Below are 12,743 nucleotides of genomic sequence, written 5' to 3' on the forward strand. Positions count from 1 at the left end.
AAGAGAGGTGTTCTTGGTGTCTACTCATTATTGGGCTTCTGCTACAACAGGGATGAAGAACCTGTGGCTTCCAGAGATTTTCCAATTTCCACCAGCTCCAGCCAACATGGCCAACAGTCAAGAATGTTGGAAGCTGTAGTCTGTTAACATCTGGAGGACCACAGGTTCCCCATCCAGGTAAGCCAACGTCCAAGCTTGAGCACTTTTTGTAAGGATTATAAGGACTACCTGATTTGGCTGTGCTTGGATTATGTCAGAAAATTCACTGGATTAAGACAGGGGGAAGTGAAGAATATCAGTGAATTTTATTACAGTGCATTCTGCTCTGCTGGATTCCTCCCCCTTTGAGATGCAAATCTAAACTAACTGCACAATTCCCTGGATTGCCACATAACAAAAACTGTCTCAGCACCTTCCACCTTGAATATTTCTGGCTCCTTTCCCCCCCTTCTTCCACGCGTTGTTCCAACTGAACCCCATGCACACCCACTCCCGACTTCTGCTCCATGCCTTTCCTCTCTGCTAAATACCTGAACAATCCCAATGTGGGACACAACTATAAGCCGTGGCCACTCAGTTTCATCTCACCCTCAGTATGAATGGCTCTCAAATCTCCAAGCTCTTACCCCTAGCCTTTGCTATTGGCCTCCCTGAACAGTAATGAATAATGGGGGGTATTCAACTAAATGAATGTGCAGGCGGAACAACTTCCGTTTGCGCAGTGGGAACTTCTCTTCCCTGTTGTTCCTGAGGGGCTGGGAGAACCCCCATAACACTTTTAGGAGGCACATGGGGGGAAGACCTGTTGTGCAAGTGGAAGTCACTACATATTTATGTTCAATATAAGCTGATATTTGCTGCAATCCCACTGCAAAGTTGTGTATTTCCTGAAACAAAGGACGGGTCTGCTTAAAATGAGGATCTCATATACACGACCTTGAAAAAGAGCAAGCTACAGTTCTCATTAAGTGAATTCTTCTCTGCTCTTGTTTGCTACGTGTTGCAGAGTGCAGTAGTTTTTATTTGAAAAACACATTATGTTTGTTTCAACAGCGATGGGAAATTTTAAATTCTCTAATGTTACAGCAGGTGCAAATGTTTCTTTTTCCTTTAAAGCACTTTCTGCTCAACTGTATGTCAGAAAGAAAGCCTCGATCCAGACTAATGAATATTCATATGCAATGTGAAAATCCATTTCCATTTAGAATGGCTCTTACTCACACAAAGACTCAAGGCTCTCACCTGACGCTTAAATATTCTGTGCAGCAATCCTTTCTTCGGCGGTTCCGGCGGGTAGCTTTTGTTAAGGTCTGGTGAGATAGTACCATTTGGTCCAAACACATTTAGTTCTTTAAAACATTCTGTTTCGATCATCTAGCAAAATGAAAAGAAGAGGGGGATACATTATTGCACCTGCATTTTCTTTTTTGGCTCGGAAAACTCGTTTGAAAATGCTTAGGCAGCCAAAGAAAATTGCAGTCCCTACTCTCCCGCCCAAGGAATGCAAATATTCTCAAAATGTTCCTGTCTCCACCTCCATCATTTAGGCTGGATCCTGCTCAGAGGGCCTTCTGGTGGTTTCCTATTGTGAGAAGTGAGGTTACAGGAAACCAGGCAGAGGGCCTTCTCAGTAGTCATGCCCACCCTGTGGAACACCCTCCCATCAGATGTCAACAAGATAAACAACCACCCGCACCATCCTACATCTGTCACTGTCCCAGGGAAGAGGATTCTGTAATGCCACCCTCTTGGAGGCACACACACAGAGGGGTCTCAATTTAATCTCTGAGTCTGGGCAGGTTCGTATGGGAAAAGGCGGCCCATGTGGTATTCTGAACCGCACAGGTTTTCAGTCCCAGATTTGCAGACCACCATTCTTTAAAGACAGAAACAGGGAAGCTACTGCTTTTCATATATTGCTAGTCAACAACTCTCATTTTCCCTGACGTCTGGGACACGCTGACTGGGGCTGATGGGAGTCCAGCAAGACCACAGGTTCTCCACCTCCGCTTTCAAGCATATGCTTTCCATCAGGGGCTGGTAGAACTGAAGCTGGGTAGTGGGGGGGGGCAGTTATCCACAGTAAATAATCATTTGAGAAAACCTCTTGGTTTTCTACTCACAGCCCAACTGACTGCCATCTTTGAAGTTAAAACTGGTTTGTGGCCTAGCAGGCAGCTCAGCTAGCTGACCTTTTCATTCTCTCTCATTCTGGTGGTGGATAAGTGGCAGTCTGCTGTCTGTGAAGATCTCTGCAGTTCAATGGATAACCTTGTAGCTTCAACTCTGCACTCGTTCTGTATCAAACTGATTGCACAGTTTGATGCTGTGCACAGACTTATGTGAATGTCATGGTGCACAGGATAGCAACTCCACAGATAGATGATGAAAAGAAAAGTGGCTGAATGGCTGTGAGGCCAACCTTGGGACTCCGATAGTGTCTAGAGAAGGGCAGCAGTTCTGTCGACTATCTTGCCATTTATGGGTTCCCACAATGTATTAACAATTTAGTACAATGTGAAACGAATTTGCCTCCATGCTGCCGTGCAGTGGGAAATGTGTTTTATTGGAACAAGTGTTCATTGTTAAACCTCAAACTAGCGCAACAGGGAAGAAGGGAAATGTAACAGAACTCAAAGTGGAATCTTGAAGCCTTTGCAACAAATTACTACTGAACCAATTAAACCTATTTCCTATAATAAAATGAACCTCACAAGGATGGAGAATATTATATGCATAACAGCGTAAACACAACCATACGGTCATAGTAGTTTAGTAAATAACCATTCTGGAGATCTCTAAATTGTACTCCATGCTGTCAATTTATGATCCAAAGACTGGTAACATTAGGGATGGCTAACTCTTTGAAGCTTGGGGGCCACATTGAAGGCTGATGAAATCTCTGAGAGCCGCATGTCACTCACATGCCCTCCATATATACTAACCTAGTACACAAACCTCCACATACAGCCCAACTCCCACCCTCCCACCTCTCTCTCTCTCTCTCTCTCTGTGTGTGACACATACACAGAGAGAGAGAAAGAGAAAGAGAAAGAGAGAACAAATTTCTTCATCTTAGCACTGAGGTTCAAACAAGAAGTTCAATTTTTTCCTCTCATCGCAGTGCTACAATGGGGCAATTCCTCCATTACAGTGCTGGAGGAGTGAGGGAAGTTTAAATCTTTCAGCTCCGTACTGTGAATGAGATTCAAATTTTCTTGTTGTAGAAACTGAGCTGAGAGGTTTCCCAAGGCTGTGAAGGGGCTCACCTTTCAAAAGCGCCATTGTTAGAATGCATTACCAGTCAGTAACAGGAAGGAGGAAACAGGTTAGGAAACAACTAGAAGTGTCTCTTATGAACTCCAGCTGATAAGACAGCTGCATCCGTTCCAGGGCTGGGATAGCTTGGCCATGGTGGTACTCAAGATTGTATTCCTGCTACACACTCCATGTGGGGCTTCCCTGGGGCATAGTTTGGAAGCCGCAGTTCATGCAGAACGCAGCAGCCAGGCTGTGGATTTGGGACATTCTCCCAACACAATAGGACACCTCTGCTAAGAGAACTGTGGCGGATGACAATATGCCACCGTGCTCAGCTCAATATGTTGCTTTTAGCATTTAAACCTCTAAACTATGTGGGGCCGTGTTAACTGTGGGAATGCCTTATCCCATTTGGCCCTGATGAGCAATTGCATTCCTGTGATGGGCCGCTGTTCTGCGTGCCCAATAAGTACGTCTGGAATCATAGGCCTTAAGGATTATGGCTCCAGTTCTGTGGAATCAGCTTCTGACTGAATTTACACAAGCACCCAGCATTTCTGCTTTCAGGAGGCTATTAGAAATTTACCTTTCTTAAAGGAAGGTTTTCTTGAAGAGTGACTTGGCCATTTCATATTAAATACTGCAAAGAATTTTGTGTTTTGATGATTTTAAGATGTGTTTTTATTTTTAAATTTTATTTATTCGGTTTTTCAATTTGCAGTGTTACAATCACATATCCAAAATACAACAAAAAGACAAGATTCCATAGAATCTCCTGGACTTCCCTCCTTCCCTTTGTGGGTCCTATTGTTAGCCATTTCCTCCTGCATCTTTTATAATAACCCAAATCTTCCACATCTCCATTATATCCTAAATTCACCATTAAACTACAAGTGTTATTCCAACCCTACTAACAATTTTAACTATTTAGAATGGTTTTTAAGATAAATTATAAACTTCCCCCATTCTTTATTTAAGATCTGTTTGTAAGACAACTTGGTATATCTCGTTTTCATTCATGGCTTGCCTCTCGGGGTGGAAGCACCAGCTTCCCCAGCTCACTGCTGCTTACTGGGAGAGAGAGGGGTAAGGGATGGGGATACAGGGAAGCAGCAGAGTCAATCCGAAGCTTCAGCTGCTGTGCCGACAAAACCCTGACATCCCCACTGCCTCTTTCCTCCTGGTCAGTGGCAGTGACACTGCAGCTACGAAGCCAGTGTTGCAGCTCAGCTCCAATGCTGCTCATTTTTACCACATACCGTATTTTTCCGTCTATAAGACGCCCCCATGTATAAGACGCCCCCTATTTTGGGGGGCTGAAACTTCAGAAAATGGGGGGAGATGGCAAAAAGTTGCTGAGCTTTTTTTTGGGGGGGGGAAGGATTGCCCAGAGTTGTTGAGCAAAATCCGCCTCCCGTCTGTCCCCTTGCCAGCAGAAGCTGCCAATCGCCCACCCAATTGACGCAGCGTTGGCCAATCAACACCACCCATTGATGCAGCAACCAATAACACGTACAATAGTTGCTGACAGCTGCGGCAGCAACCAACTACCCATGTATAAGACAACCCCCACTTTTTAGCATGATTTTTAAGGGAAATAACCTAGTCTTATACATGGAAAAGTTCAGCATGTTGCTGGGTTTCTCCCCCTGCTGTATGCTACTTAGGAAACATTTATTTATGTATTAAATCTATACCCCACCATTTCTACCAAAACAGCCCAGGGCAGCACTCGTTTGGAAGTGGTTTATAAGCCCTTAAATAGAACAAATTTGGAAATAAATAAAAACCCTGCAGACAAAAGCAACCCATGTCAACTTAAAGAAACGAAAGGCTGCCTTGGTGCTTTATTGCAAGCTTGCTGGGGTTCACTCCTTGACATGGCCATGCCTGAGACCTCAGGACGAGTTAAAAATAAAACAAGGAAGCAAAAGAAGGTTAATCTTGCCTCATTCTTCTAATAGGGCCCAACTGAAGGGTACCCCCTTCAAATCTACCCCCAAGATCTATACAAATCTTTCGGACATTGTAGGCTTTTATCTCTGTGCACTGAAACATATTTCAAAATCTAATAAAGAAGAGTACTCTGCGGTCCATTAGAGAACTTCAAAGGTCTCATTTGGTACTCGTTAATTTTTAAGAAAAAGAAAATAGGCATGAACATAAACATTACCAACATTATCAAAACAATTGTTCCCCACTGAAAGTAATAGTAATGTGTCAAATTTTCCCATGAATATATGGGTATTTATGGAATTTTTAAAGGCTGAGGGTGGGAAGCATTAGAATCACCTGACAGGGAAAAAGTAGTATTTATTTACCTCATTTTGCCATGGAATAGAAACAGAGCCTGTGGAGAACTTGGAATAGAAATCGTCATCTGTTTGGTCCAGGTTTACTCCCTTGACAGTTGAAAACTGTTCTATGTCCAACACGTCTTTGCAGTACACTGCTCTGGGCTGCCACAGCAGAAAAGAAAAGAAAAGTGAGAGAGTCCAGAATGTGTGGGTGAAGCGCTGAATGAGAATGCTTAACAGCAGCACTGCATTGTAATACAAACATTGTCAGGCTGTGCCTCATAGGCATGGTTACAGTCAGTACCTAGGAAGGAACGTCAGGTGCTGCCTTATACAGATTCAAACCATCGACCTATGGGCCTCAAGATTTTTCAGCGTTGACTGGTAGTTGCTCTCCATGGTGTCAGACAAGGAGTCTCTCCCCTGGGGGTGCTGGGGATTGAGCATGGGAACTTCAGTACCCAAAGCAAGTGCTCCACTCATGACCTACTGCCCTCACCTCCCCATTAAAACAGTTATACACTGAAGCATTTCCATTATAGAAAATTGCTGCGCCAATATTTAAAAAGGAAAAAATATACATAGTTTTTAAAAAAATATTAAGTGGAGTATCAATGTTTAAAAGTGATAAACAGCCCCCCCCCCATTTAAACAGAAACAACTTAAAAGGGGAGAATTAACTGAATGAAAATTTCAGTTGACTTAGCATTTAGGCCAGGGCTCACAGAACCACAAAGTTTGCTCTGCTTGTCCAAGCAGGCATGGATTTTGTCTCTCATGAACTGCAGCCACTTTACACATAGCTATAACTGGAAAACCCCAGTGGGAGACATCCGAAGTAACTTTTTCAATCTTGGCCTAGAAGCCAAACTCTAGAGAGCTGGTTGAAAAAGAAGTTAAATGGATGCCAATTACAAGACACGAATGTATCGGAAAATGTGCAGTTTCGTTGCCAAGCGCTTTGAAGGTGACACTTCAAATATATTTTGCGAGGAAAATGGTAAAACAGCTTGGTTTGTTTTGATGAAATATTATTCTTAGTATACTTTCTGTGGAAGCTTGGGGGTTCTTTTAGATTGAACATTGTCACTGGAGACTCAGGCGGCCTCATCATTTAGGAGAGCCCACTTTCAGCTATAGGTTGTTCCCCAGCTCCAGTCCGTTTTGTACAGAGATAGACTGGCCACCATATTCCCAGGTAGTCCTGACAAGGTGTTGGAAGGTACAGATGTGAATGCCACACAGCCTGTCCTATCCTTTCTAAGATAGTCTGGAGGATGTTCTTCTCCCACCACTGTTGGGAGTAAGATCCAGCTGTCAGTATGGTATGCTTCTGTCTGTAGAATTGGAGGGGGGGAGGGCAGAGAACCACCATCTTGTTCATCCCCTCAAGCAGAAAAACTTTTTGGGCCAGGCCTGCTAACCACATACTAGCCAAATTTACCATGGCAAAGTTGCAAGGAAAAGTAATCTACACTACAAGCTTATTTCACCTCTATACACCAATGCAACTGTCATGGCTTCCTCAAAAAAATCCTGGGAACTGTATTTGAAATTAATGTTCTGAGAAGTATTTGCTAAGAGATCGTTAGTTACCCTCACAGGATTACAGGTCCTAAGAGTTCTTGGAAATTACTGTTAAATCCATTTATGCCCTCCAGTGACTTTGCCCTATCAAAAATAGTACCCTGAAATAAAAGTATGTGACTGAACGAAGAATTATCAGACCCTGGCATCCAAGGTCAACATATGGCCACTTAACCATGCTAGCTCTCAAGTAAAACAGAATGTAACAGGGAACAGAAAGCAAGCAGCTGCCATTTATGTGAGAGAACAGTCTCAAGTGGTGTATGCCATGGGTTGCTTTCAAGATCCACTTCAAGTACTGAGATTCTCTTTCAAGCATCACTTACGTCAGGGACAAAAGGAGGGTCCAACATTCCTGCTTCTAAGCGTTTGAAATTCATGCTCTTGAAAAATGGGTGCCTCTTTACTTCGGCTGCACCATCCTCCTGACAACCCAGCCTCTGCTTCACATCTTTGGTCAGTAGCTAGAGAAACAGACAAATGGGATGGCAAGATGGCGGTTGTTTAATTACTTTAACACACACACAGGTACATTTGCTAAACCTTCACAGCCCTGCCTACCCATAAATAGGGCCTTTATAAATTAATTCACACAACCAAACTGTACTACACATTTTAACAAAAAGAAAACAGGGAGTGCATCTTAGCCCAAAGGCTTCTGAGGAATAAATTATATTCACATGCAGCTCAATGCCAGAATAGGCTCATAAGTGGTTTATAAATAAGATTAATTGCACAAGCATTAAAATATAAACATCCTTAATTTAAAATGCACAATAAAACAATCCAATTCAAGCATTAAATATAGCATGTATATAATCAAATTATACAATAAAGTAAGTATATAGATAAGCTGGTACTTTTCATTTTAATTTTTTTAAATGGACAGCTAATAAGAAACTGGCCAGTGCAAAGGCCTGGCCAGGGCGGTCGTCTTTTTATATACCTGAGATTGACAAGGCATCTGACCCTCACCTAAATCTCATAACTCTCCTGACAGGTGATTGCAGCCACAGTGTGGAAATAAAGGATGAGATTGCCCACCAGACACCAGGCACTCCACTATTCAAATTAGGCCCCAGTGTTTTTGTTACAATCCTCTTCTCAATTAAGTAATCAATTTTAATCTAGAATTTGAATTCTCAAAACTTTCTTATTTGTTAATTTGAGCACGTAACTACTGCTCTCACTTCATTACAAACAGTATTTCTGCCTGCAACACACTTGAGCAAACCTGCTCCTCTTCCTTTTACAGATATTTTGTTGCCATTTGCAACTTTAGCTGCCTCTGATTAGTTATCATTTAACTCTTTGGGGAAATAAGTAGCATCACATGTCATGTGCATGGAAGTTGCCGAACCAATTAACCAGCTAGAAGGATTACTGCTAATAGCACCAGTTTTCCTATTACTTGATATTGCTGGATAGTTTTGATGAACTGCAAAAGCATTTTTAGTTTGCTTTCTGTTGCCACCATGGAACTTTTCTTTATTAGTGCCACTTTGTTTTGTACGGTTCCTTGCAAATGAAGGAAAATAACTTTTCTGCTTGTATATGTTGATAATATGATTTTGGTTACTGAGAACAAATAAGATTATACAAAACCAAGATTGGGCGCAAGCCTGGCCAGGACATAGGCATCCTGACATAGGTGACCTGTCAGGACATAGGCGTCCTGACAAAGGTGACCTGTGTGCTTGCTTGGTTGATTAACAGCTGTTGGGAACTTCAGGGTCCCTGCTCTCCCTTCTTATGGTCTTTGTACTGGACCTGGAGACTCTAATAGAGAGCATTCCAGGTCAAGAAGGAAGGCAAGTGGGCACCCCAACAAATGACAGGGCAGAAGCTACACGGAGCAGGGCCTTTTAACTGGTGGTGCCCATTGTATGCCTCGCTCTTCCCAGACCTGTTCTCTTTTGGCCTGTATTTTGGAACTTTATAATTTAGGAAGACTTTGGAAGAACTGGTTGACAAATCTTATCAGTTGCTGACATATGAGCGGATTTTATTTGCTGCTATTCTGGGCTTCTGGTGCACCAGTGTTCACACCAGTATAATGAAGTTGGCCAGGGTGCCAGAAGGGATACAATTTATGAGCTTTCTCCATTAGCTGCACAGCAGGGGGTGTTCAGTCAACAGTGCAAAGGCTGAGCTGAAGCATTCCCTGCTGGTTACCTGCTTTCAGCAATAGGGGTCGCTGCTTGGTAGTACCCAATTGATTAGATGTCAGATTCTAGAGCTCCCCATTGGTGGTTCTTAGGTAATTCACAAAATACAGAGTCCATTCATAAAACACAGTGTCATTCATAAAGCAGTAACATAAATCTCCATTGCTACATATTGGGTGTATATTTCAGCGGTTGAACGTACAAGTTTATGGCCATGCTGCAGTGTAGTGCTTATGCGACTGTGAATAAAAGGTGGCTGGGCTCATTGTCTTGGGGTTTGGGGGGGAAGAGGTGACAAAACTGATTTCCAATAAGTGCCCCCCTTTATTTCCATAACAAGTCCTTGAGTCTGTACTCTGAATGGTGACACCAGGGACCTAGAAGGTGCAGGGCTTGTCAGTCCAACCCCTGCACAGTCTCATCAGGGCTGACCTTAAGGCAATTGGAGCAATTTGGCCAAATTGGGCCCCGTGTCCCGCTCCTAAGGGACCCCCCACACCAGGGCAATCTAGATGGATTTTATTTATATCTATAAATTTTTGCAGACGTTGGCTGTAAACTGGGGCCCTACAAAAAAAAAATTCAAGTTGCACCCCACTGCTTCAAATTGGGCCTCACTGGCTAGCCCTGAGTCTCATGGTTGGTGGGCCTGAGTTGCCCTGCCCTTGCATGAAGTCTTGGGTTTGCAATTTTGGGAGAGGGGAGACTGTGGCACTGGGGAGCAGGCAGGCTGGTGAGCCCCCCTAGATTTAGAGGCCCGAGTTGCCCTGCCTTTGCATGAAGTCTTGGGTTTAAATTTTGGGAGAGGGTGAGACTGCCTGCTGGGGAGTGGGAGGGCTGGCGTGGTCCCCTAGATTTAGAGTCCCTAGGCTTCAGCCTACTAAGCCTATACATAAATCCGGCACTGGCTGAGATACAGCTGTCTTCTCTTTGTCCATTAGAGGGCAGCAATGGAAAAGTTAACACAGACCATGTAAGCAAAAAATGTTTGTATAGGCTTGTAATTGGAAAATCATTTTAAAAAATGAATGGACATAATCAGGTCTCAGCTATACGAGCAACAGAAAGTTCAATACACTCTCTCTCTCTCTCTCTCTCTCTGTGTGTGTGTGTGTGTGTCAGCTTCAGTGGAAAGGAACAGCTCCTGCTTGTGTCCTGTCAATGATTAGTCCACTGTTTCTGGAAAAATTCTCCAACTAAACTGTTCCCAAAGCTAGAAAAATACAGACAGAAAGGCAGCGGAAATGCATACAATAGAATACAGGCATCACTGAGGGAAGTTATTAGGAGATCGGGACTGGGTCTTGCACAGCTTTAGTAGATCACAACATGTAAGAAGATCTGTGAACACATTAAGTCTCACAGTTCTCACAGGTGCGAACAGGAAGAGCACACATAGTAAATGGAATAAATGGTGAAATCTTCCTTCAAGTGTCTGTTATTGACATTATGGCTGCCACAGTCACAACTGGAGAACATTCTGATCAAGGGTAGCCAACGTGGTTGTCCTCCAAACGTTGTGGAGGACAATTCCCATCTGCACCAGTCAGCACAGTCAACAATCTAGGATGATGGGAGATGGCTGACCCATGTCAGAAATGGAAGACAAGAGAAAAATTACTTTGAAAATGAATCCAAGAAATCTTACTACATGGCCATACTGCAGTATCGAAGAGAAAAGCCCAGACATTTTCTTGTGGCCCATATCCCTTTAGAAATTGTTGAAAGCATCACCAAGAAGCTATTCATCACTTATGCCGTTAAGGGTCTGTGTGGATAACCCTCTTCTTGTCTCCTCACAGAGCATCCCGGTGTGTTCAAACTGAGTTTTTGCTAATTTGAATGAAACATAGCCTTGAAAGGAGAAGAAAAGGCTAAGGCGTAAACGTCACACAAATCCAGAGCGGAGTCCCTAAGACGGCTGGATGGCATCTCCAGCAACTCCTGCAGCCAAGCTGGTGCCAAATATATTGCTCTGCTTTCCTTTGGACCACATCAGTGAGGCTGTGAGGGGGGTTCTTGTTATCTGGGCAGCCCAGGACCTCCATGCACACTGCCCAAACTTGTGGCCCAGGGAGGTTGCTTTGGTGCAGCTTAATGCTTAATGCTTAACCACCCCCAGTGGCACACTCCATTGTCTCTTGAGACAGATGGATGCCAACAGCATGTCCCTGTGTCTCCTAAAAGTTTAGGACTCAAGATGAAGATATGTAAAGGACCGTAGTGGGAAATGGATACATTTCAATATGTACACTTGTATGTACACACACCTTACTGAAAATAACGTAGCTATTTGAATTTGTTGTGCAAGTGAATTAAAGCACATGCCAGTTCGGACATGTGAATGTGAGTCAAGGCGGGCTCTGAAGTGTGGCAAGACTGGGCATTTTCTTGGGCTAAAATCAGCAAAGGACCCACTGCCTCAATATTCATTTTGAAGAGAGACCCCGGTCTCCCAGATTAGGGGGGAGGGGTTCACTGAAAGTGCCTTGATTGAGGGTATTCAAAATTCTGGAACTAGTATGGAGAGTTAATTAAGCTACCCTTATCTCTCAAGGGCATGGACAACACACTAGAAGCTCCTAAAAAGTTTTTCCCAGAGCCACAGGATGGCTAATACTTTTCTGTTGTGTAAAGTGACAGAAACATCACTAGGGAGGGAGCAAACTAAAAAACCTAAATGATTATTCAGTGCAACTTCTATGACCTCTGGTTAATTTTCATGCTCCTGAAGTACAGCGTTAACATTGGATTAATCTTTTTCAACTGTAATTACCTATTCAATGCAGGCTGCTAACAAATTTGGGCTTCAAGTCTCCAAAAAGAAAGAAAGAAAAAGAGCCCCCTTACCATTTTGCAGATAGACTTTGCCTCCTCAGAGAATTTATGAGAATACACCTCTTCAGTCTCCAAGACTCTCCTGTCTACCTCTTCTCGCTTCACCTTCTCTTTCCTTCCGCGAAAGGGAGATTGTCCTGCAATCATCTCATAGATCAGGCAACCTAACCCCCAGTAGTCAGGGCTGAGGGTGTATCGTTGGTTATTCAAGACTTCCGGAGCTGGGAAAGAAAGAGAGGTAGATGGGATCCTGACATCATCACACCCATGGCTAAATAACCAGCCATAATTCAAGAATCAAAGAAAAGATTCCATCTAAGCTTTGATTTGGCAAAAGGACCGGTTCACATGTTACATCTGCTACTGGGAGCCCCCAGAATGGATATGGGGGAGCATGGTGAGAGGAAGTTCCACTGTGAATGAATGAATGAATCCTTGAGCTGACAGAGCAACTTACCTTGCAGTATGTTGGATGCAACCCCGGATATGTAACTCTTTGACTAATATGTGGACTGAAACTTGTGTACACTTGAAAACGTTGGCAGCATTAAGGTAGATTCAACAGTGTAAACAAGTTTTGATGGCTGTAATA

The 12,743-nt window shown here is 43.4% G+C and overlaps 1 protein-coding gene across 2 annotated transcripts in view; it reads right to left on the reverse strand.

Moving 5' to 3' along the window:
• GRK5 (G protein-coupled receptor kinase 5) overlaps positions 1 to 12,743 on the reverse strand; it is a 147,726-nt gene that overhangs the window by 972 nt on the left and 134,011 nt on the right. For both annotated transcript variants that reach the window (XM_053389052.1, XM_053389053.1), the window contains exons 12-15: positions 12,164 to 12,372; positions 7,472 to 7,609; positions 5,583 to 5,720; positions 1,243 to 1,374 (exon numbers count right to left, since the gene is read on the reverse strand). In XM_053389052.1, the coding sequence (XP_053245027.1) occupies positions 1,243 to 1,374; positions 5,583 to 5,720; positions 7,472 to 7,609; positions 12,164 to 12,372 (617 nt within the window). The remainder of the gene's footprint in view (positions 1 to 1,242; positions 1,375 to 5,582; positions 5,721 to 7,471; positions 7,610 to 12,163; positions 12,373 to 12,743) is intronic.

The sequence above is a fragment of the Podarcis raffonei genome, chromosome 5 (genome assembly GCF_027172205.1).
Source record: "Podarcis raffonei isolate rPodRaf1 chromosome 5, rPodRaf1.pri, whole genome shotgun sequence".
NCBI classification, from domain to species: domain Eukaryota; kingdom Metazoa; phylum Chordata; class Lepidosauria; order Squamata; family Lacertidae; genus Podarcis; species Podarcis raffonei.